This window comes from Pundamilia nyererei, unplaced genomic scaffold, assembly GCF_000239375.1.
Source record: "Pundamilia nyererei isolate P.nyererei 1_Seehausen unplaced genomic scaffold, PunNye1.0 scaffold00233, whole genome shotgun sequence".
Classification (NCBI taxonomy): Eukaryota; Metazoa; Chordata; class Actinopteri; order Cichliformes; family Cichlidae; genus Pundamilia; species Pundamilia nyererei.
The window spans coordinates 755,157-781,711 of record NW_005187634.1 but is presented as its reverse complement, the minus strand read 5'-3'; the positions used below and the strand labels follow the sequence as shown (position 1 = coordinate 781,711).

At 39.3% G+C, this 26,555-nt stretch overlaps 1 protein-coding gene across 5 annotated transcripts in view; it reads right to left on the bottom strand.

Annotated features, from left to right (window-relative positions):
* Nucleotides 1–470: 470 nt before the first annotated feature.
* insyn1 (inhibitory synaptic factor 1) overlaps nucleotides 471–26,555 on the bottom strand; it is a 42,848-nt gene continuing 16,763 nt past the window's right edge. For 4 of the 5 annotated variants that reach the window (XM_013914868.1, XM_005748901.1, XM_013914869.1 and 1 more), the window contains exon 3: nucleotides 471–1,380. In XM_013914868.1, the coding sequence (XP_013770322.1) occupies nucleotides 562–1,380 (819 nt within the window). In that variant the 3' untranslated portion in view covers nucleotides 471–561. Of the gene's footprint in view, nucleotides 1,381–16,024; nucleotides 16,151–26,555 lie in introns of those variants that run through there. The other variant, XM_005748904.1, reaches the window with a different exon arrangement.

Sequence of the window (26,555 nt, the reverse complement as noted above, 5' to 3'; positions counted from 1 at the left end):
TGTTGACATCAGTGAGAAGAAGAGGCTTGACATGTGCATCCAGATACATATCCCTGCTGGAATCAACCATCCCATTAACATTTAAAACCCTGGAACATGAAAAATGACAGTGTTTATACAGATTCAGAGTACAGAATGAGCAACCTTCTGTATCCACATTATAGCAATTTTTAAGTTATAGTGTGGTGTGAGGAGTGGGAAATAAACTTTTCATATTTTTATTCTTGTGATTTTAAGCACTTAAATGTTGTGGGAAAAATGATTGTTTTTTTAATCTCTGAAATCATTTGAAATAATCCAACATGTTGAGTCCACTCAGTATGTGTTTTAAAATTAGAACCTTTTGATCTGCCTCTAACTTTTCACCCTTTTGATCTGTTTGACTTCAATTCATCGTGTTTTCCCTGAGCCTCAGAATGACTGTATGTAGTCAAGTGATTTCCCATATATCATTTATTTATTTAGTAATTAATTTATTTGTGTATTAATCTATGAGCTATGTATTTAATATTAAATAATGCACAGTCCTTCATGAGATTTTACGATAAACTTCGGGCTTTCTCAGTGGTCCTTTGTTTTCTGTTTGGTTGGAATATAGGGCAGTACAGTTTGGGTGCTCTTGTCAGAGACAGTTTGTGTGCTGCTATTTCGTAACAGTTTTTTGCGGCAGCCGGGGTTTAAGAGACCTTTCCTGGGTAGTGTGTGAGCTCCTGTCGTCCCCTTCACAGGTGAGGAGACATAAGAAGGGTCCAGACAGTTATGGAGGAGTGAGTGCTCAGAGGAAGAACGTTTGGGGGCAACTGAGCTGGCCAGGAGGCTGGGCTCAGTATCGCTATCTGGTGTAGCATAGCCACTCTTATCCTCTTGTAACTCCTCTTGCTCCTCCTCTTCATCATCGTCACAGCACAATGCATGGTACAGAATTTTGTCACTGAAGCGGACTCTTTCTCTTGTGCCAGAGGTACGGGAAGTCTTGTGGCTGTGCGTGGAGCTGCTGGCCTCCTCGCTCGATGAATCTGGAGTAATAATGCGTGGCCCATTGGGGATGGGCAGCCCGCCATTCATCTGAGAGTAGACAGACGCAGTGGTGGGGGGTGGGGTGGGGGTTTGTGTTTGGGTGAGGTTGGTCCCACGACCCATCTCCTGCTGTGGATCTCCTGGTTGCCCGCAAGATCTGCGAGCGGCTGCACCAGCAGCCTCCAGATAACTGCAGAACTCCCAGCTGTCAGAAAGGACATCTGCATTGAGGAAGTCCAATCGGAAGGCCTCTCCCAAGCCCCGCTCACTGCTGGACGTGCTGCTGGCTGTGGCCACGGTCCAGTCATCTGGATCCAGGTCAAAGTCAAAGTCAGACGTTAGTTTATCGATTTGACCCACCACCTGTGAAAGAGAATAAACAGTTTTAGGTAAAAGATTTTTTAACCTTAACAGCCACAAAGATCCAATCATAAATCTCTGAACAATGGTTCATATATTTAAGAATTGCTACTAAATTCTTTATGTTGTGCCAAGATTTCCAGAGAATGAATCAATAGCCAACTGTAGTGACTTTTACCTCATGACCTCAAGTTAATGATAAACTTCTCTAAAGCTAATGGATTAGTTTAAGCAATATCTGGTGCAATTATGTCTCTCTTAGATTGAATTGCATTTACTTTCCTAACTCCTGTTTTGGAATCAAGATCTAATTCTACTTCTTGTTAGTTTACGACCAAGCGCTTACAAAAATTCAACTTGACCTTTACTTTATGTTTAGTCCTATAGTAAGTAGCATAAAGTGCATTTTACCTCCAATATGTCCTTGTTATCATTTACCTCCAAAGGCCTCTGTGTCCAAAGGTAAGCTTATGAAGGCAAAATAATTAGGATAAAAGCTAAAAGTTACATTTCTGAAAAAATGATGCGTAATAATGTATATTAAGCTTTATATACATAGCAAAAAGTGCACGTATCACCTGTTCTGTTTTGGCTGGACTTTTATATGCTAACATAATTAGAACACATAGCATGTGCACTTTTGCCATTTTTGCATATTTATGTCATGAATGCATATTGAAAAAGAAATATTTTTGCACTTGTAGGAAAAAATGCAACGAGGGGATAATGGTCTTACTTTTTGCAGACACAGTACATGAATAGACCGACTCCAATTATATGAAATCTCTAGATGTTTCGCATGCCCCTGAATTGCCCCCCACTGGGAAGTTTAACAAAAGCCAACATTTACTCAGTTTGCCTTTACAGCTTGCCATTACTCTCTTTTGATCCATAAGTCTATAATTGTTTGTTCATAGTTTGGAAATTGTCTTTATTTCCACCAAGCTTTTCCTCAGACAGGTGTTAAAAAATTTGCTTCATGTTATATTAAGACAAAATTAAACAATCCTTTGGAATGAGCCTGTAGCATGAAAGAGACTTGAGACAGAAAAGGCACCACGTGCACCAAAGAATCCTCTCAGACCAAGCTGTGTATCCTAAATCCAGTAGCTGATTCATTTTAAAATGAGATAAACCTTCTTAGACCTATAGCTTTACAGTATGAACCCCTAATCCAGTGCTTTTGATGCCTGCACTTTGATGTTAATTGTAGTGCTATTGTAATGCCCATGTCAAACAAAATAAACTCAAATATTCACCTGCTGCACAGAAATGTACCACAAAAGCATTTCATTTATTGTTACCTCAAAATTAACCTCAATGCCTTTGTCATCAGCAGCAGTGTTGAGTGTTTGATGAATAGAAAGCACTTCAGTGGAAATCATGCTGGTTTGCTGACAGCACCTAAAATCCGAGCCCTCTATACTTGACATTTTAGCACCTTTAATCAGCATGTTCTGCTCTCAACAACAATCTATTGTGAAATGAAAACACTCAGCATTCATGTAGTTTGTAAATGATACATTTCCCCAAACTATTCAGCAATTAAGCACAGTGTTTTGAACTCAGAAAACTTTTTTTTAGAATGTGTACACCTCGATTTGCCCTGTAATTTCTGCCGAACAGCAGAGAAAGTGTAGTTTCACCCTGAGATTTGTTGAATATGATCTGTTTTCGCCCCCCCATAATTATTTGCAGTGCTTGCTTCTTTCTGACTCTTATGACTACAAAATGAGTATGCTTGTATCAAAAACTCCAAGTCTTATCTCTGTATGTGGAATTGCTATTGTAATTCATTCTTTGTCCAACATTAAAAGCTGTAAATTCAAACTTGCTGCTCGTGTGCTCAATAAAAAGCTTAAGAATAAAACTGAATCAATCTTCCATCCTAAATTTGGCTCAAGCATGGTTAGATTCTCCTTGCTGCTGTTTTATCTCAATCCTGAATTTTTCTTGGTGCTGATAAGTCAAAGCACCTGCATTTTGAATCTGGCTGCATACCTCTGCATGCACAGCATTGGCTCATCTGTCAATGAGCTTCTCTGCAGATCTGCCAGTTATGGCATCGTGCACCTCATGAGTACCTGGACTGTGCTTTTCCACTGGCATGCTGCCTGGAGGGAACTAGGCTGTATGAATCCTCTAATCCTTGAATTACTCCACCTGTTTGCTGTGTGATTTGCAGACTTTTACTCATGGAGCTGTTAATGTAAGATGTTTTCAGGGCCAGAGGAGTCTGAATAGCTTTGTTTACTTGATTGCAAAACCTAATTTAATCAGTGTGTTAAAAGAATAGCTATCAGATGTATTTCTCAACCCTGCTATTAAACCCGAATTTATTATTGTTTGGTTAGTAGTTATTGCCGTGAGCAACAAGTCATTTTTATATATCTTCTAATTTGCGTTTAAACAGATGGAGCACTTACAGCATACCGGGGTAAGTTCAGAGAAAGGTAACAGGTAATGCACAAATTGAGATTCTAGTTGCCAAATACATAGTGTTGCTGTACCTCTGCAGTGACCCTGAACCTGCTTATTTTCTATTTTAAAAGGCATTCCTGCATGCTTCAACTGTTTAGCGTGACCTCTCCCTGCAGTATGTAGTGGGCTAATTTAGCTTGATAACAGCTTCAGCCTGAAGGATCTGCTGATTCCATTTGTCACAATGCTGCACATGCTCAATGCAACAACAAAGAAGTCTAGTCTCTGCTTTTTTTCCTCCAGAGTGTGTGATGAAGGATCTATGGATGGAATTGGATGAGAAGATTATTTTAGCACAAAGGATGAATGAACACATCAGGAACAAGTTATTAACACTGTGCACAATGTGTTGGAAATAGCAGATGCATTATGAGAATGCATTACGAAGTAATTATGAAACGTGTAACACGGAACTTTATCTCATGTGGACATCACTGCACGTGGGTTATTAATCATATACTGGAAAAATAAATAAATAAATGAAAGCATTCCAGAGATCATGTACACAAACAAGCTAAACAACCGATGTGCGTATGGTTTTTATTGTCTGAAACATAGGCCTACAAGGTAAATAGTGGTTAGCTCATAAGGTGCTTATATTGAGTTCTCTTTTGTTTTTATTTCCTCCAAAAATGTAAAAATTCTGGAAGCTTAAAGTTGTGATAAACCTCTGGAGTCAGGCTGTGTATCCCCAACAGACTTCACGGCACATTCATACTACAAAGTTTATGATGCGGTGATGGCATATCCTTGTGACTGAAAAGACTCCATTTGCAACACAGTTAAGCAGTAATGTGTAGTATAAGCATGGATATAAAGTGCTGGGGATTAGACTTTAACTTCAGTCTATAATTTTCTCTCCATGCCTCTGCTGACAACTTCACTTACTTGCTTTACTGTAAATGCTGTCTTATAGAAGCTATTAAAAAGTATGATGACTATAACAATAACCATGATTTTCTGTGTGGGAATGGTAAGCAGAACATGATTTGTTTATTTTAGATTAACGGTTGCCCAGGAAGAATCGCACACACAAACTGAGTAATAAATGGCATTGTAATCTTTTTTTTCTGTTTCATTGCACACTATCAGCCAGCAGTCACAAGTCAATTGAGAGCATATCACCTGATCAACAGAGAGTTGAGTCATTTCAAAGCTCTTTGAGGTGCTTTAAAAGAGAGGCTGCCTCAGTAGCATCAGGCGAGGTTTTATTACTGTACCTCAACACCTGTCTGAAATGATGGTCTGGGTAATTGAGGGTCAGACTGAAAGAGGGCACCCTCCAGCCTTGTCTGTAACAGAAAGGCAGAGTGACGGAAAAGACAGGCAAGAATTATCTAGCACAGATTTGTGTAAAAACTATTAATGAAGCCCCCCCTCAGGAGTGGTGATTTTTCTGTAATATTCAGCACCACCTGGTCTCTTGATTTATTTATTGTAGCTGGGCACCTGATTTCTTTCTCCCAAAGTGAGTGTCTTTTCTCTCTTACGGCTAATTAAAATTGTACCAGAACATTAGTACTGTAACATTTTTTCCCAGATCTGATGTTTAATATGTTGTTGAAAATTTCAGACAGAGGTCAAAATCAGCAAATGTGAAAATTTAGGTGTGAAATTGCCTCTGATGAGGAGGGTATATTTACCACATGTTCTAATCACTCAGTTGGTCTTTAAGCAGATGTTTAACTGGAATTGCTTGTTTTGATGCGCATTGATGGTTTTCTGTGTGGAAAGATTTTTGTTAGCTGTCTAGTAAACAGATGGGAATTACAATTCTTTGCAAGTCTTACATAAAAGTGCATCTTTAACATGTTTCTAATGATGCCAGTAGAAAGGGTATCTGGTTTTCCATATGCATTACATATTTTAGTGTTTACCAGAAAGTAGAAAACAGCTCTGAAATATGCTATCAGTAGCAATGCAGTTTGTACATATGTAAAGAATAAATCAGGTGTGAGTTACCAAAATAAATGAGACATAACACCCTCACTGGGTTCATTTGAAATGCACGCAGTATGAGTGAATTTTCTGTGGATCACTTCATTACGCTGTGTTCAAGTGGCCTCTCTCCATCTGTTCCTGTGCCACCCGTTCTTCCAGGAGTCATTTTCAGAGCAGACTGAGAGAAGTTTGCAGTGCTTGTTCGTTAATTATGCAGCATCCAGCGTCTAGCATAGCTTTGCTTTTTTTCATGGGAAAATCTCAAATGTTCAGAGGCGCTATTCAAACAAATCTAAGTGTTATTTCTTTCTCAACATGTCACAATAGATTTCCAGCCCTCCACTGTGCAGCACTTTCAGCACTGAAAGCGGTTAATGCCAGTTAGGAAGTCTCAGCAATTATCAAAATGGCCTTGCATGCTGGCTTTGTAAGTAAAGGCTTCACAAATATTGTTTTAATGCAGTTAACTCCAGCAGTTTTGCAGCTCCTTCTTACTCTGTATCCTCTCCTTATTTCCCCTCAATTGAATTCTCCTCAAGCCGAGAAGAGGGAGGCATCCAAGCCACTCATATTTTTGTGATATGGTTTATCTTATCCCCCAGAACCTAATTTATCATCCCCGACTTACTCTGAAAGGACATATTTACCAGATTCACTAGCAAAATTGTCCAGTGACTTGTAAACTTGTGCAGTCTCTTCCAGACATCTTTATTCACTACTGGATAAAATGGAATTCTGGGAGCATTTTAAAATTTGTAATGTACTGAACATTACCCTGCTGTATGTGAAGAACATGCAAGTATTTCATATCTGCACAGAATGTTGCTTGGCTTGAGAGTTTAGACTTCATTGAGTAAAAGCTTCGGGGAGAAATTTACACATGACATTGTTTGCTTGGAGTGTGATTAGGGTTGTGCATCGGGGCAGAATAATGCAGTACCATTGATAACAACTTAACCACAGTGTCTCTGTTTCAAAACGGAGCAAACTACAAACTAATTTATGAATCACTTTAATAAAGCTTAACATTTTTTCAGCTGCCCTTCAGAATATATTTTTCCAGACTGTGTGAACTTAGGTTAATGCAGAGGAATAGATGCTGCATCATTCCCCCCTAATCATATGCATGAAAGGAGACGGGGCTGCTTAACAGAAGGTTTGCAAACGTGATTCAGATGACAAATGAATATCCGTTACTCTTCATGTCAGATAATATGCACACGCAAGCAAGGTCTTGAAAAATCTTGTGTAACATAAAAAGTGGATGAGAGACAAGATCCAAAGCATTGTCTAGTCTCAGTTTTGTTTTTTTGTCTTGTCAGATCCCCCAGTTTTTATTTTATTTACAGTTGAATAAAAATGTTTTCAAACATACAAAGAAAATCTGTTGATATAACAGGTGTGAAATACTTCCGTTGTGCTGCTTTGCCGTTAGCTTCCCCCATGTTTCCTCAGCTCTCCTGCTAGGTGTGCTAAAGAACAACAGTGATTTGAACAGTTCATCACATTGTTACAGTATCTTATTTATGGTTTTGAATCTGGAGCAGATAGTTATCTGATCCAAATCAGTGCAGTTTGGTGCATCCCTCTAATCACAGCAGAGTCAATGGTGTCGCTGATTTACGGTATGATATATAATACATTAAGTATCTTGACAGACCTAATTTCAGCTTATTTATCACATCAGAATTTTCCCCCTAAAATCTGTATTGACATCTTACCCCAGAAAACCTATTATCACCCAGTGTGTAACTGAATCATTGTGCCACTGATCTTGGACCGTTCTGTGGGACATGTTACAAAAATTAAAGAAGACCTACTTGAGATCGGTTAGCTTCTCATGCATTTCCGTTGTACAAAATTCCATAGTACTTTGTACTAGCCAAGTATATTGAGCATGGTCGGGATTTGAATACAGTTCACTCTGCAGACCAATGAGTCACTGGGCAGAAGACATTGCAGACAAGCTAGGGGGACCTGATTAGGGTCAGGCCATCTTGATTGCTCAGATGTATTGCTTAGTGTTGGCACAGGGATAAATGTCCTTTGAAGTGTTCGCTGGAAGCATTTGGTGTAATTATCCTGTCATGAGAGGGGCTATAAGCTTGAGACTTCATTAGGCACATGCCTGCTGCTTTTTCATCTTTTCTCAAAAAACACTCATCTTTATGGAGGCCTTAAAGTGCTAAACAACACTGTGATGAGCGTATGGCCAGTACCTCCTGACAACTCACTAATCAAAAGCATCATTACAAACTTCAGCACATAATGGGCCTCATTTATCCCTGTGGGGCTTTAGAAGAGGTGGGCTTCTGAAGTCCCTGTAGGCCTGGGCAATCAACCACTTTCTTGGCCAAATTTAGGTCATTAGACTGTTAGACTGGACTGTCTTGTATTCGAACTCTATGGCAAATTTGGAAGGTTTATCCTATCATACTTCGAGAGGCTATGGGTTGTACAATCAGTGAGGGAGGAAAATGGGAAGATTGTCTTCCAGCAATAGGGAGGTGGCAGATGCAGCATGTGTTGGTGCTGGCAGAGCACACTGATCATTTATTGAGGTTCTCCTTCATTGCTTCTATCCGTGTTGAGAGGCCTAGTGCCGGTAATGACCAGAAAAAGATGGTAGGGCCACGCTACGGGGCTCCTCAGTCTGTCTGCTTCCTTGAGATAGCAGGTGGATTAGGCCTGTGTACCGTCAGGTCATGCTGGTCACATGCAAGGAAAAATGGATCATGTGAGTGCAGTCAGGCCACACTGACCCATTTTAATGACTCAGAGTTTTTATTAGCAACATGGTGTCTTTCTGTCAAAGGCCAGTGAAGGTGTAAAGCGATAGTAGTTTATGTGTGTTTTTGTGGGTTGGGTTGAAGGGTAAATGTATTTGACCTGCACTGGAAAATGGGGGGAATCTCTTGGGCAGAGGGTAGAATACCACAAACTGCAAGTCTGTCTCCATGCCAGCCAATAAGCAGATAATAAGTGTATCCCGACGAGGGGGAGATGGGGAAATACACAGTCCATTCTATAGCTGCATGCTTATCCCATTTTATGCCAATGACTAATCATAATTTCAATGTTTTAAATAAATTTAGATTTAGCGTACTTACAGTTGATCTGATTTGTTACAGTAACAATTTCTCATGTAATTCCTACTATGGCAGTAAATTGGTGTAAACATGTTACTACATTAACATATCACAGCAGAATATAAACACATTTTCTGGGCTGTCAAAGCTCATTTGCATCAGGCGATGTGCATAGTCGAGCAAACAGTTAATGTTGATGGAATATTAAATATATACCCATCTCATTACTGACTGAATTAATATGTTGAAATAATTGAAGTTGGGTGCATCTTGGGGTTTGAGTTATGTATTTGTGCTGTATTTTAGTGGAGAGCACCGACATATATAAGCAGCAACAGTGGTAGTCCAAGCTTTACATCGTTTGAAATGGTTTTGATCAGCATTGGCCAAAATAGTCAGGCAAACAGAGATGTATATCTGCATGTTAGTCTCCATCTTCTAAATTTGTAAATTCTAATAATCACTTGTAAAACACCTCAAAATCAAAATGATTTTATGAAAAGAAACAGGAAACAGATGCATGAAGGGGCGGACAGATTGAAAAGCAAAACAGAAGGTGAAAGACTGACAGGGAAAAAAATCATAATCTTCATGCAGTTTTATTTTTACTTTTAACTTATTTTTTTTATTCTTCTGTCTGCTTTACTCCTGCTTTTCTATCCATCTGCGAGGACATATTCATACCTTTAAAAATATGTTCTACAATAAAACACCATTTGCACCTCTCACATTACCACTGACATGCAGATTCACACATTGCCACTGATCACCTGCTCTCTTTCTGTAATTAAAAGTCCTTACAATGCAGTCGTCTTTCCTGGGTTGTGGCTGCAAATATTGCCTAACAACACATCAGTAATGAAGCAGGAGTTACTTTTTCCCCCAACTCTAGGAGTGTAAATGGAATTGCAAACCCAGCACACCAAGTTGCTAAAAAACTAACTTGAAGAGACAGGGTTTATTTTTAAACAGGAGACAACATGTTTTTTTTCTCTTTCCTTAAAAGAATCTGTGGTCAAATCTATCAGCTCAGTTAGTGGAGAAGTAGAACAGGCAGCTGTATGTGTGGTCAGCTTTTGAAAGATCTGATATGTGGATGTGTAAATCTCAATGACTCCACCCACACAGCTTGCTGTTAATCACCCGTGTATCATGTATGCCAGCAACTGAACTTTATTGCAAAATGTCTCATCTTCTGCCAAGACAATGGGTGGTCTATAAAGCCTTTATCATATCACAATATTTCAAGTACAGGTGATTACAACTTGCAGGCAGCAGCATTTATAAATGTATGCAAATTGAGGACATTTCCATCCTTCTTTTCCAATAAGCTACGGCCATTAACATACTACCTAATTTTAAGTGTCAATCTCTTGAAATAAGGTGCCGGGAGCAGCAGCATTGTAGCGCAATAGTAGCAATACAGCACAAGTCAAATTTAAGCACAAACGTAGATGGGGTAGTGTTTTTCCCAGAAAGTATAAAATAACTGCTTAAAACTTTAACATAACAAAACTGAAGGTAACTTAAGCCTGTAACTCTTCAGGAACCTCATAAAATTATAAAAGTATTTTCTGCTTGTAATGATGTAACTCTGAGAAAAGTCTGGGAAAAGCCGGGCTTTTTAACCAGCTGCTTACAGCCCTGCTTTACCACCATTTAGTAATGATTTCGATCCACTGTTTGCTCTTCCTGTCATACGGAGTGCAACTAGCGGAAGCATTTGGTGGAGTCTAGTCTGCAGTATGTGCATTGACAGTTCATTGTGATAGTATATATTTTGAAGAATGTATTAATACTTTGGACAAACCTACTGAAAACTGCACAGAAATACCATTTTCATATCATGAAATGCTTTCTGAACTATTCCAAATTCATTACAAGCAACATTTGTACCCCTACAATATATATTACACACTAAGTACTGAGAAAGTAAAAGAAGCTGAGAAACAGTGGTGTCTGACAGTGCATAGATGTTCTCTTCCTTTTTTCAATCCTGTCTAAAACAGTAAATAAAATCAAGCAGCAACATCAAAACAACATAAAAAGGACGCCTTATTACCTCTACCAAGTAGAAAGGTCTACTAACATGCACTGAGCGCAGGAGATTATGTTCCTCCACCTCTTTGTTGCTAAGTTATTGGTGCAAAATTAGTTGCCTCATACTAGATAAATAAGTGATTTGTTAGGGTCAGTGTCTGTTAATAATCTTTGTTTGTGATTTAAGTGATTTTTAACAGCTTGTCATTGTATGGCCACAGAACATTTTCTATTGTATGTTTGCATGGAAGTTTAAAACAAGCCCATTGCTGATAATCAGTGTCAATAAAGTAAAAATGGTAATGTTTTTCTGTCCGATTGATTATAAATGTCAAACATTCATAAATAAATGACCAGTAACACTATCTATATATTTTTACATAATGCATCTGCCATGATGACAGTCTCAGTAATCTAAAATATGAAGTCTTGAACAAACATTGGGCTAAAGTACGATAAATCAACAGACTACTTGCTGCATGTTTCAGTTCACTGTGACTTTTAGTTCACTTGTTCTACGTTTCATTTTGTTTTAATATAAGCTTAGTTTCCATTGCAGCTAAATGTTGTCTGACAATGGCTGAACCGTTCGGGGCTGAGAGAGCAGCAGCTAACCCTACTATTAATACAGGGCATGCAATCAATATGCCAGTGGCATTTCTAGGTTTCCTTGGCCTGCAGCGCTTATCTTAATGGGGGTGTGCTCCCATTTTCTTTTATAGTGTGAACACATATATCATTACCCAACAAATATAGCTAGATCTACAGGCCTTTGTGAAAACACTGAGGCACAGAGGAGAAAAAACCCCCAAAAAACTAATGCAATTTATTTTTATTTTAACCTTCTCTCTGAGCCTTTATGGAAGCAATGATGGACCTCAGGAATATTCAATTGCTGTTTCACTTCTGCTCCATCTTCTTTGGCCTTTAGTGAAGATTGGCTATCCAGTGTTTGTGGCAGCATTATTACTCAGAACCATACCACAGAGGATGATGCGGTGTGCATTAGTGGGCAGAAACACATTTCTGTGGAGAAGCATTTTCATTCATCCTCCTTCAAGCTTACCTGGAGTTTCCTTGAAATGATACATGCTTAGTCAGATAGTACATTGTCCTACTAAAAGAGTGTGACCATGTTCAGGTGCAACTGCTATGCCAGCCAAGGATGAATAATTTGTAGCTCCTGAAAACTTTGCAGCTGTTTGAAAGCAAACTCATACAATATGGACAATGACAATCTTTGCCAGAATGACAAACGCTAACCTGCTAATCTCTATCATAATAAATCAAATTATCTTATGACCACATTTTTAACTAGATCAACTCTTTTTGGGGGGCTACACTGTTTACCTGGGGAAAGAAAGTCTCTTCTGACCTCTTATCAACAAAGCATTTTCATCCGCAGCCCTTTAACTGTGACTCACTGTCTGGAGGAGTGAGGTGTTTAAAATAAGCGTGGTATCTTACCTTCCCACAATAACCGCTATGCTATCCTATTTACAGTGATATATATTATCTAAAGGTGTTATTGACATAATCCTCAACTTTAAAATAGTTCCAAAAACACACATCTAAAAAAGACACATCTCATTTAGTACAAATACATTTCCACAGTAAATACGTGATCTTTCAAAAGAAATGTCTCTTTAATAATTGTGCTAGTTTCCCCTGAAGCACAGATTGAAGCAGAGAACCCTCTGCACTGAAGGCTTCAAGATATAACAACATGTGCCTGCTCTATTAAGAAAGACACTGCAGATTAAATTTGTGTACTCGTAAAATGTTTGTTTGAGCTCTTACACCCAAATGAGTTTTACTTGTTGAGGTGCTAGCACTTATGAACCAGAAAATGTGCCCATATCTCTGTGAAATCACCCTGGCTTCTGTTACTGTGTTCACAATGCCCAGTGGAACAAATCAATGATTGCTCTCTTGATGACCTAGAGAGAGTTTTGACAATAATTTTTTTTGTATAATAGAATTGTTCTTGTGAACATCCATTTAATACTTTTACCATCAAAGGTAGAGCCCAGTGTTTCTCTTGCAGGTGTGTAACAGCAGCATCATTATGCTGGAAATCAAACAAGCTAAGACCATGCACTTACACATGCTTTGACTGAACGATGATAGCGCCCCTCCTTCCCCACCGTGGTTATGAAGTAGGCCACAGATATTGGCGTGGCTTGCTCTCCTACCTCTTTCTCTCAAAACAATTTGTCATTGCTTCCAGGGTTCTGCCATTTCTATCTGTGACAATCTGTAGGGCGGTCGCCTCAGAGAGTGACAAAACCTGTCACAGTGCGTCACTTTCACTCTCTCTTTGGCAAGCGGCAGGACATCTTTGAGTTGGCAGCACCTTTATCAGATATGGCAGTTCCTAAAGCTCTGCCTATAACAGCAGGCAAGTTGGAGGAAAAGAGCTGGTGACTTTACAGAGACCTATTTGCAAACAAAATCACTGGGAGACATTTCCCACAAGGCACCATCTGGCTGCCACATATACCTGCCTCCATCACTCCCTTGCCACCACCGGGTTTCCTATTTATAGGAACTCTCCTGTCCACCCACCCAAAGAATGCATCTTGTAAAACAGCAACTAAAATCTAGCAAACTGTAGATATTCCTTCAGGCAATCAATCATCAGGGTGACAGATGTCAACACATCTCCCCCTTAATGTGTGGATAACATCTTCTTAACAGTCTGCTGTCGCTAACAATGGAAATGAACAAGCAGCCGGCTTCTTGCCAGACTTCGCAGAGATAGCAAGTCCAGCAGTGACCTTCTTTGTCATTATCTGAACTCTTCTCCTATATTTAGCTTGGCTCTAAGTCGCGAGACAAACTGTGAAAACGACAGAAACGCCTAAACTGAAGGTACCGTGTATGATATAATGTTTGTGTATTCTGGATTTTCTTTAGCAGAATTTGCGATGATTTTGGAAGTCAGCTGTCAACCATCATTGAAGTATCAGAATTATCAATAAAGCAATTAGTGTTTCTGTAAGCGTTGTAGGTTACATTCTGATTATTGGTATTATGTTATTGAACGTGCATCCCCAAACGAGCACAGAATACTGAGAGCGAAACAGACGTGCACTTGCAAGCTTGTTAGACATTTGCAGTATTTTGATATGGTCCACAGTGACTACGTTTTGAATGCTTTAAGGACACTCACAGCAATGTACTACTTTGATTGGAATGCTGAAATGTTAAATATAATTAAACTTAAGCAAATAAAAACTGCAAAATTCATCCTGACTAATAGATGTTCTCTCTGCCTCCATGCACTCTTTATCATGTTTTTATCTGCACATTTCACATATCCTCCCCTTTATTTTTTTCCTAATCCAAGGTTTTATCATCTGAGAGCAATACTGAACTTTAAACAACTTCCAATGTAAAATACAGCCTATGAATTAGTCATCAAAATCCAGATGTTTTGTCATTGTTCCCCATTAAGTAAAAGCCTCTTTCTTTCTTTCTCTCTCTCTCAGTTTTGGATAGATTTCATCAAGCATCTCGTCAAGAGAACAATTAGTCAATGTGCATGGATCAGTTCCTTTAATTACATATTGAAATACTACCCATAAGCCCAAAAACATATTGATTACATGCCTGAAATGAGGCAAGAATACATATATATCCCCCTTGGAGAAATATCACAGCCTATTTTCTGCTTAACAATTCTCTTGATTTGTGATTTAATGTGTCTATCTCTTTCTGTGTGTGTGTCTCTTGATAATTATATGTTGCCGAGTTGGCAGGGAAACACGATGGTGTTTGGAGAAGCGTTACCTCGGTCACACAACCCCTTTGGGCAAAAGGAGCCTGGTAAACACATCTCACAAAAGTGAGAGGAAAGAAAATATTTAACTAGGACAGTATTTTATTGCATATTTAAATAAATAAATAATTTAAAGAATACATTTAAAATTAATATATGCATGACTCATTTGTTTTATACTAAGCCAGAAGTCTGCCCTCGTGCCCTTTGTGGACTGTCAAGCTCAAATACGGCATAGTAGACAGTTTAGGGGCAAGAAATCCACGGCTACCCAACCCAAATATCTTCTGAAGTCTGAGGGGGAAAATGCTGTCTGTATTGACCTCTGTAAACTCTCCTGCTGAGTTCTTGGTCTTAGTCACTCATTTTGAGCCTCATTGAATAAAAAAATAAATATGTTTTTGTAAATCTTTAATAATGTTTGAAAATGGAGACTTAACAGCGGTATTGTTCAACTTGTCCATTGGCTACCAACTGGCCAACCACAATTGTTTCACAGTCAAACCCACCTCACCTTATCACATGCAGTTTTTTGCAACCAAGATGGTGACCTCATCTTAAAGCTTAAAGCAACTTGTGATGTCACAGTAGCTATGTCAGTCGTTCATACTGCCCCTGGTTTTGCTGTGGTATTAATAAAACCAACACAAACACACAGTGCAGTGGGGTTCCCTTTACCTGCATTCTCCAGGGACATTAAAAGGGGCAATTACAGCAGACAAATAACCAATGTACAGTGAAGGTGAACGACAGGAGAGGCAATTTCCCATTCTTTTCTCCTCTCACTTCATCTCCGTTTCATGCGTTGAATTTCTAGTCCATAAACACTGGGCCCATTGTACTGTTGTGTTGACACAAATTGGAAAGAGTGAAGAATGGAGATGTATTGTTCTACGTAAAGCATATTCATCTTTTCAATAAACTTGGCTTTGGCAAGGGAAGAGAGAGTGCGAAGTCAGGCGCAGCATGTAATTAGTTGGTAGAGGTATGATATGAGGGCCTTGTTGAGCCATCTGTGGAAAACATTTTTGAGGATCGTTCTGACTGAGATTTTGTCGCTTCGTTGTCTTCACCTGCACTTGTCCATGACCCCCTCTCCTATATGCTTTGCTTGCCAGCAAATCCCATCCTCCAAATCTACTGTTTGCAACTCTGCATGATACAACAATCGGTGTTCGCCAAAGCACCTTCTGATACATTCTCCTCGCTTTTCACACACACCGTTCTACAAGGTTCCTGGAAACATTTGAAAAGGGGCTTCATTAATAATCCATGGATTTTGTGTTCATGCATAAATGCGGCGCCAACCTACAAGTGCAAGTCCGTAGTTGGCCACTGTTTTGACACCTTTCATGGGTTTCTCGCTCTCTTTCTTGCAGCCGAGCTTTGATTGATGACAACAAAAGGAGTGGTGAAATCTGAGGGCTGGATGGAGAGATAACTGGCTGGCTGAGAATGACTCAGTCTGTAGCACAGAGTCAGTCTGCTGCAGCCTGGAGGAAGAGACAGCAGTGCAAGAATGAGAGGGAGCAGGAAAGGGAGAAGGTATCACAGGGTAAATGAGGCCTTGCAGTTTGGTAGTGCACATAGCTTCATCATCCTTGGCTCATGTTTGGGAGGCAAACATGACTGGGCTAATGTTGCTTTATTTGAGGAGAGAAACATCACAGAGTCAGAGTGATGTGACCAAACACACAGCAGGGCCTCGCCAGCAGCATTCTATCTAATCAATCTACTGTGGGAGGACAGAAAACACACAAACAGCATGCACTCACAGAACACACACACACACAACACCCCCCCCCCCCAAAAAAAAAACAAAACAAAAAAAACAAAACAAAACAAAAACAAAACTACAGTATATACACACGCATTCTCATACTCATAGCTAAACTCATATCTTCTGGCAGATACTCATACACTCACACAAACACATGCATCAATCACTAGCTCTTTTTTCCCCCTATAAAATAAACAAACACTGTCATAAAGGCACAACGGATATATATGTACAGTGCACGCCAAGTCAGACTGACTGCCAGACTGGCTCATGTTACTTTGATCCTGATGGGAAATGGTGATTATTTGAATGGCAGCAAGTCAATCTGACCTCAGGGTTATTGAGATGTTTTTTTTAATAGACCAGATATAACCCAAAAAAAATGCACATGGCAGCCCTGACTGCATCTATGACATCATCATGCAAATTCCCCTCTTACGTGACCTTGGATTTATCTGCACGGACTCAGAGAACACGTGATGTGATCAGGTCAGTCACGACAGAAAAAAATGTCCCCATCCCTTGGCCCTTTGTAGTCATCGCTTATGAATCGTATTTTTTCTCAAAAGGTGATGGCTGCCAGTAATGTTATACTGGTGGTAGGTGCAGTGTGGACATTGGTGTTGGGGGCTCTGGCGTGCTCTCCCTCTTTAAATAGCCCCAGATCTAATCTGCAGACAGCAGCAGAGTTCTGACAGATCTTGCCTTGGTGCCTCCTCCCACTAGGTGACACATTCTTTATTTATTTTTGCTCTCCTCCGCTCTGGTATTCACTCCATGGAGCACTAGCCCCTCAAGCTATTGTCAGTTCTGTTCTCCATCCATGTCTGAAAAACCAAATGGATTTACAGGGTTTACTGTCAACCCCTCCCTTTTTCTGGGCTTATGAATGTGGCACAATCTTCTTTTTCCAATCTTTTATTTCCACACTATCTATCCCTTCATTATGACTTGTTCCTTCTTCAGTTTGGGCCACTCCACTGACACTGCCTTTTCTTTGTTTGAGCATTTCTTTTCCGAAATGAATGTAATAATATGTCCTAATCTGAGCATGATATAGTAGATTATCTTAATAAATAAAGTTTATAATGCATTAACGGTTCTCATGAGCGTTTTAAACCTTAATACAAGAGAGTGCCTCTTTTTTTCCCTTTAAAATCAGTAAAAACCACAATTCTCTCATTACTCTGTAATAAAAATGATAACGTAGGTCTAACCTTAATGAAGTATTCATTTTAAATCAAACTAAACCTAGCCAAAATGTAACTATCATCTTGGTAGATCGTAATATGTATTTGTTTTCCAAATGGAGATTGACAACAGCGATGACAAATAATGTCATCTTGTTAATACGGGTGTCAGATCAGGAAATAGTTGTTGTTCTGAAGGGCAGTAATTTCGTTAGTCAGTTTGGAGGACTTGAGTGGTTGACACCAATGTAAAGCTTCTGCTGCCTTAGGCTGCAAATCCTAAAATCTGCAGTGAACATCACTTGTCGGATATAATCAATGCAAATTAATAAGTGGTGGTAAAATTGACATTTTCAGTTGCACATTTTTCATATACTAGATAGAAGAAGCACCTTAAGTGGAACCGCACACTTTATTATATGGCTGAGAAATGACCAGATCTGCAGATTATGATGGCACATAGAAAACTGTTCGCGCCATGCAATTCTAGTCAAAAAGCTTCTATCATTTTATAGTAGTGAGATATTTTCCTTATAATCTGTGTGAAGTCACTGTTCAGTATCAGGTTCACTATTGCACAGCCACAGTTCGCAAAAAGTTTGGGAGCAGAAATTTAAATAAAAACTGAATGCAATGATTTGCAAATCTTATAAACCCATATTTTATTTATGGTAAAATATAGAAAACAAATCAAATGTTGACAATAAGAAAACGTGCAATTTTAAGAAAAAAATAAGGCCATTTAAAATTTGATGACAGCAAAACATCTCAGAAAACTTGGGACATTGGCATGCTTACCACTGTGTAGCATCCCTCCTTGTTTTAACAACAGTCTGTAATTGTCTAGGAACTAAAGAGAACAGTTGTTGGACTTTTCAAGAAGGAAAGTTGTCCCATTCTGATGTAGGATTCTAACTGCTCAACAGTCTTCTTTGTATTTTCTTTTATTTTCTTTTTGTTGCTCCAAATTGATTAAATTGGTAAAAGGTCTGGACTGCAGGGAGGTCAATTCAGCTCCTGGACTCTTCTAATGCAGAAGCCATGGGTTGTGTGATTTAGCATTATTTCACTGAAATATGGGAAACCTTCCATGAAAAAGATGCCACCTGGATGGGAGCATATATTGCTGTATACATCTTTCAGCATTGATGGTGCTTTTTCTCATATGAAGGCTGCCAATTTTATAGACACTAATGCACCCCTGTACCATGAGAGATTCTGTCTGAGTGAGAGGGTCCTTCACCACCTTATCCATGTTTTCCAAAAAGAATTTCTGAGTTTAACTCATCTGACCAAAGAGCAGTTTTCCACTTTGCTTCAGTTCAATTTAATTGAGCTTTCCCACGGAGAGGATGGCAGTGTTTCTGGATGATGCTGGCGTATGGGTTCTTTTCATGATAGAGCTTTCACCTGCATTTGTGGATGCAGGTGAACTGTGTTCACAAACAGGGATATCTGGTGTTTCAAGTGTTCCCGAACTTATGCAATGATTCCCATGACAGAATCATGCCTGTTTTATTGTTTTTTGGCCTTTATGTGCAGAGATTTCTCTGGATTTTGATTTTTTTTAGATGATGACTCCAAAATGCTTTTCTTATATCAAATTCAAAATAAGATTTTTTTCATGCCAAGAGTTCTTGTTGAACCTTTCACGTTTTCTTTTTGTATTGTAAATAAATATGGGTTTATGACATTTAAAAATCATTCTGTTTTTATTTTCATTTTAACAGCATCCCAACTTCTTTTGGAATTTGGATTTTAAAAGCCCTGCAGAGACTGGCTTTAACTAAGGTGCAGACATGAAGTTGGCCATAAATAAGTGCAGTCACTGTAGAAATGCCTTATGAGGAGTAATACCTACTGTCTATGCTCCAAAATAAATTAGCAAACTGGCAGGAAAAGCAATATTTCTTAAACTATATTTTTTCAGACTTTGATTTCTTCATCCCAGAAAAACAAACAATTGGCAATTGCGAATAAAGATTCTGAATCATACAAATTTGTTTGTAACATCAAACCAACATGCACATTTTTCAGTCTGTTTCTGTCATTTAAGGCAAGTAGCCCTCCATTAATAATTCCTGCTAAGTTTCATCTAGGGGTTTAAGTGTTCAGGCAAAAGTAACCACTGCATCAGCAGAAGACTTCAAAGCCACTAGATAATCCTAAGGCAGTGGTCTCGTCATGTGTTTCCTTTTTATCTGTTTCAATGTAAATACTGTACATACCACCCCTATTTATTCTGTGGTGACAAGCCTGGAAACGAGCTCATATACAATGCCGCATCATATCTTTGCTTTGCTTTTCCGTGTTTTAGTAAAGGCAGCGACCATGTGCACTCTGCTGTGATCAAAGACAAGAAAACAAAGACTATAGTTCTACTTTATACATTTGTGTGATGACGTGGTGAAATCCATTTCTATGAGATATTCTCTCGACCCTCCTCACTCCATGCACAATTAATTTGATACAAGCTAGAAGCGTAAATCCTAGATGATTATGCTGTGTTCAGGACAACAGCAATGAATATTTTCATCTTCCCAGGACTCAAGAACAGCAGGAGATGAGGAAATTAGTTTTGTTGTATTATGTAGATGCCTGCTCATTTTGCAGCATCGGCAGGATTCAGCAGTTGAGACGGCGGTATTAGGGATGGGGTGGGAGGTTAGGCAGTTAAGGTTGTTAACAGTAAAGCACACATCAAATTTCACAGTACACACTTTCGTCTCATATTTTCTTTGTTTTTTTGGAATGAGAGGTATTCCACGTGTGGTCTGTGGATGATTGTCAGATTGAGTCTCTTGGGCAGTATATTATTGGAATAAGAATATAATCGTTGCAGACCACCCACTCTTCTCTCCTTAGACCACAAGCACAATTAAAGGCACAGTCTTGCAAGCTGGGAAGTGGCCAGCTGTTCTGGGTTAATAGATGGGTTTGGCCAGACGTCTGCGAGGTGACCGCTAGCTGGCAGCCTGCTGCTGGATAAGGTTGCAGATTGTAAGTGGACATGTACTTTGCTTCCCTCTGTGTGCAGTTGTCGCTGAAGATGATGAAGCACCCTGAATTTTCCCTCCTTCACTGTCTGCAGCTCTCTTGTCTCGCCCTTATTCTACCCTTCCTTACCCTTCTTTCACTAGCCAAGGCCGAAGCAAGCATGCTGACACGTAGGCACTATCCTACTGTACCAGCTCCCTGACTTCAGACCCCAGATGGAGTGTCTCTGTTGACTCAAGGGAGTTCAAGGACTGAAAGAGCATGATAATAAGAAAAGCAGAGCATGAGAGAGACTGCAGAAGGCAGAAACCATGCCCTTTCATAACCCACGTCCCATCTTTGAAAAGAATAACACATAGTGTCAACAGTGCTTACTTGGCACTGTCCTACTGTACTTATACTTGCACTTGCCCTCAAACCTGGAGTTAAATCAGTGAAGGCACAGTCATGATCCACTTTAACCTGGAATCACATGAAAGGGCATGCTAAAATATGTACATTGCTCTAAATATTCACCCAGTGTGTCCTGGTTACAGCTATTTCTTATTTCAGCACTGCTCTGCTTAGCTTAGTGGTTTCATTTGGCATCTGCTCTCATTACCAGAGCAAAAAAAAAAAAAAAGGAAGGAAGAGAGAACAAGATGGGGGGTTGGTGTGTTCGGTCAGGCACTAATGTTACTCTAGCTTTTCCTGTAGTTGTTGGAGTAGTCTTGTTATTGGTGTTGAACTGAGGCCTTGGTCAGAAATGAACAGTCCTGTGGGCTTCAGGCTGCACGAATAACTAGCGAGGGTTCCCATCCAAGCACTTAGAGTAGAATGAATTATCCATGTGTTACTTTTATGTTATTAAAAATCAACGATTAAAACATGCTATGTTTGATTGACAAGTCTTTTAATATGCACAAAGGGTTATCATTAATCACAACACAACAGTTTTATTATGTCAAAAGTTTGTCTACATCAGCAGTGTCTGTAAATGTTAGATTACAAAAAATTCTGAATCCAGAAATATGATTGATCGGGAAAAACAAAATGCTGATTTTTTTCCATCTGCAACTCTTCAATGATGTATGTGACTATACTGTATCTGCTCAATTATTTACATAGTCAAACAAATGGCTGGGCTTCAGAAGTGTTCACTGCATCTAATGCAAAATGAAAGGAAATCAGAGTATGCTAGTGGAGCAATGAATAATAGGTAATGTTTGCAGAGTGTCTGATAGATCCCATCAAAATGCATATGAAATATTCATTTAATGGGCTACACTTTATTTGGATAGTCCAGTGGTGAAAATCGGCATCCCATTAAGTGACTTTAATGTGTCGCTAAAATGCCTAAGGTGTTTCAAAAGCTGCTCATAATTGTGTGAGAAGGAGTCAATATATCTCAGGGCTACAGTTAAACTTATGGTTCGGGTTACTTTAGTTGTACGATGTTCTGAAAGCCTGAAAGCTTTAATGCAGTAAAAAAGAGGGAGGAATACAGGAGCGGAGTCTCTTGCAGCTCTCTTTGGCTTTGCACTGGCCTTATTAGTATTCTGTCTGCAGCAGAGGACAATGGTCTAAATTTAACCAGAAAAATTTAAGGAACTGGCCTCACCATCTTTAAGAGAACAGAGCTGACCAGACCTGCATTGTTCCCACACCTGCTGGAGGACCAGTGTTTGTGTTTTTTGCCTGTGGTCATAATTCCAGTACTTGAGCAACAGTCCTGTATCTGGACTGGATTGGGTGCTTCTAATGACATGCCTCAGTGCTGTTGGCAGGGTGCTTCAGGCCCACACTTACACCAGCATATCCTACTGTTGTATTGCTGGGATTTTGCTCAGAGATGGCTCATTAATAAATACGTACTCTCTCAAGCTGCATGTCATTATTGAGATACACTGATTAGTAAGTAAACCTGAAAATGTATCTCAAGACCTCCAGTATGCAGACGATTGTGATTGGTAAACTTGTGTTTACAACTGCAACCATTAATAAGTCAGCACTTAGTGATAGGTATTGTATATAACCAATTTTAAATTGGTTCCAGTACCAGACTTGGCTGCACTAAATTGCTGATAAACACCTAGACAACAGTAACGGGTATCTGTTAGGGTTAGAATGTTACATATTCAAGAAGACATTTGTTTTCCAGCGGAAAGGTTCTAATTGATGACATTTTCTGCAGGTATCATTTTCCTCTCTCTGACACATCACAGGCATCGAAGAGATGATGAATCATGGGGACAATTCAGAAAAAGTCAACAATAATATTCTTCACGTCTTAACAACTACTCCTTTTACAAAAATCTTTGAGAGTAAAAGGCCAGTAAAAATCATTTTTTCACAACACCCGCCCAATAGCGCTTAAATAGTTACCTGGTTCAAAATGCTACTCTGTTTTACACAAACGCAATGGCTTGTTAGGCTTATTGAATCAAGAGCAGGCTGACATGAAAAACCCCACCCCAAATAGTTTAAGCTTAGTGTGAGATGTCTAGACTAGTACCAATAAGAATGTCAGTGAGGAGTATCTATTGATAAAATCCTAACAGTACGCAAATAGGACAAATGGAATAAATGCGAGAAAAAAGAAATCAGAGTATTCTATGTAATGTCAGAGCAGCCATAGCTTTTAGTCACTCATCTTTCTATTGTCACCCTGAACATGTCACTACTGCCAGATAGCAAAGGCATATCCTCATGCAATCACTGCAGTCCACCCAACTCATTAGCCTCCAGATATCCAGCACTGATCTCAGAAACTTACCGTTCTGCTCCGAGTAATGAAAGTGGCGATAAATGGAGAGCTATGTGGGGAGTGGGAGAAAGTGAAAAAAGAAAGAGCTTCCATCTATCAATTAAATGACAGGGGCCAGAGTGTATGTGGTGAATTAAGAGAATTCGATGGCCTATTTTTCCTCTCACAATGGAAATCATCAACACTAAATACAGCAATAGCAGATGAAGGCAGGAAATCCAATAAAGTATAAAATAGATGGAAAATACAGCCACTGGCTGCCGCAAAAGTTTATAGCAGGTTTGTCATGAGAAAAATTCTCTTCTGCTTTAAAACGAAGTGTCACTATAAGAAGTTTCTTAGATGCGGTGTGGTGCACCTTTCATCAAAGTAATGATGTTGCTAAATTGAACTGCTATGTCAGATTATTTCTTTCTTTATTGCCCTCAATATTGTGAGCACACACCACCACTCGCAAAGGCCAACATTTTCTCCAGCAGTTCTGAGCAATGAAACACTTCTGACAGTTATTTTGACAATCTGGTGTGAAAGGAGGGTAAGAAGTGGGTGGGTGGGCTGTGTGACAATGTTGTTAGCAGTGCCAGCGCTCCTTTTTCCGTCCTTTCCTTGAAGCTTGTTTTCGCTTTTAGTGGTTCGATGCCCCTCAATGAGATGATACCCGAGGCAGCCTCCATTTGTTTGTTTTTGTCTTTCCTCTTTTTCTTTTTTAAAATTATCAAACTGAAATTATCTGCTGCTTTTCCCTTTGTCTATCAAAGTGAGTTACATGCATATTGAGAGTGCAAAATAAAATCCAGTACATTGATCTTTTTGGATCAGAGGTTAGTAAAAAAAAAAAATCAAATAATTTGCAACCTTTGTATATCTTATTTAAATAAACTGTTCACAATGCCTGCATATATTATTTATTTAATTGTAATTTTGTTCAGGGATGTGGTAGAACGCATTTTGAAGCCCCACATACAGATGATGTGTTTTGATAGGCTATGTAGCTTAGTTTAGCTGTGAAACAAAGTTTATTCCTCAAGGATATCCACTCGTGTCCGAGAGTTAGAGATCAATAGTGTATCCTCCGCCTCTACTAGGCTCACTGATTTTTTTAAAAAAGGAAAAGGTTTTTTTTTTTTGAGTTGAAGTTGGCTTTTTTTGTTTTTTTTCCTTTTTTTTGTGTTCAAGTGCATAAAATCTGATGCAATCAATTTTAAGTAATTACTCAGATTGCAATTTTTGCAGCAAACAGCATGACAGGTCAGATGATATGTATGAAAGAAATGTACGATGAATAGTATTAAGCCAAAAAACATGTATTAAAAACTGTTAACCCGTGTCAGTAATAGTAACCACCTCTACATTGTCTGTCATCCATCCACCATGATTATCTTATCTATTAAGACAGCCTCAGAAATGAGAAAAGCCATAGTTTATGGCTGGTTTGGTACTCCTTTCCACTTTGTGAGCACAAACTCATACATATGTATAGGCTTAGGCAGGCAGGCAGGAGTGGGCTGAGAACAGCATGAGGCTGTGTTTTGCACTGTGTATATCTAATTGCCTGACCACCAACAGTTATAGCCAGATTCAAATCCAACACTAAATGTTTCCTGAGCTGTTCCCTGCTTCCCAATCCCAAAGCCAATCTCCCTGGAGCCCCATGGTGGCGGGGCAAAGGCCCATCTACCTGTGGCGCATAGAGGCCGCAGTCAACCTTTAGCAATCTGTCAATCAGGCAGTGACTGTCAGAATGAATTTCAGCCCATCAAGCCCCTGCTACTTCTCCTGCAGAAGTTGGCTTCAGAATCCTTGCCCAACTGCCAATGCTATGTCCCTGCAATTAGGCTGAGGAGAGGTAATGGTGTCGCCCTCCTCCAGGTGTCTGGACGGGCTGCATCTGGTCAAAGGAGGATAGGGATGTTGACAGAGTGCACATTTCTCAGAGGTGTACTTGTACAGGAGTGCCACAAAGCCTTCATGTGGTTACGTCAAAGTAGCAATTTAAAAAAAAACAAATCTTTTTGCTCCAGGCATCAATTAGTGGAGTTAAAGAGCTTTGTGTGAGATTTACATTCACAGCTATGTTATGTTCAAAGGTCATCCTGTCTCCAGCTTGTTTCAAAGCAGAGCATTAAGAAAAGGTTTTAAAATTACAATCTTTAACATGTCTCTTACTCTTTTATTTACATATGAGGCCTGATGGTTAGATGCCTTTCCCTGAACTTCACTGACAATAAAGTAAAAAACACTTTGTAACAAGTTATTAAAGAGTTAAGAATTAGCACCAAGTTATCTTTCTTTAATACATTTTAGAGCATCATAGTGACAGCTCAGCAAAGTTGGGGCTTTATCTTAAACAGAATGAGAGGGCACATACATCAGAACAAATTTGTATGTTAAGTGCTGTATGTACTATGTGCACTAATATTTTATAAATATCACATATTAAAAGGAAAAAATAATCTCCAGTAAAAGTCATTGTGACTTTAAACGCTTTTTTTAGTGTTTGCATTGTCCTTCGTAATTTAAACGTACAGAAAACACAGATCCCTTTAAAGTGTGTGTGCGCTATCATAAATTTAGCCACTGGCAGCCCATTTAATATTTCCTCCATTTAGGTCATAGCAGATGTCATTGACTAAATGTAGACCACTGCTATTTATGGTTGTTACAAATGACTGTGCAAAGCATTAGTGACGCAAGACAGATGGATCCGATGCTTCTTGGGGGCAAAGGACTTGTGAATTCCAGTATCAGTTAAAATATAAGTAACGTCTACAAACAAGCAAGCGCACAGATGGGTAAAGAGATTTTTTTCTTTCTCCTTTGTGAACCTGGCAAATATGCTTTGATTAACAACCTCTAGTTGTCAGAAGCTGGAATGATGTGTTAAATGGATAGCTGTTTATTTTTATTCTTATTATTTTTTGAGCATCTGCAACTGACTTGCAATCATAGAATTATGGGATGAACTGCTGACCCTCTGGCTCATGCACCCCAAAGAGACACCCCCACCCTTTTTCAGAGCTGCGGCTCTGAAAAAGAACTGTTGTCTGCAGGCCAAGAGATAAGCCTTCACTGTGTCTGTCTCTCTTTTCTTTTTCCCCCGTCTGTCTGTGGCTCCACCTCTCTCCTCTTC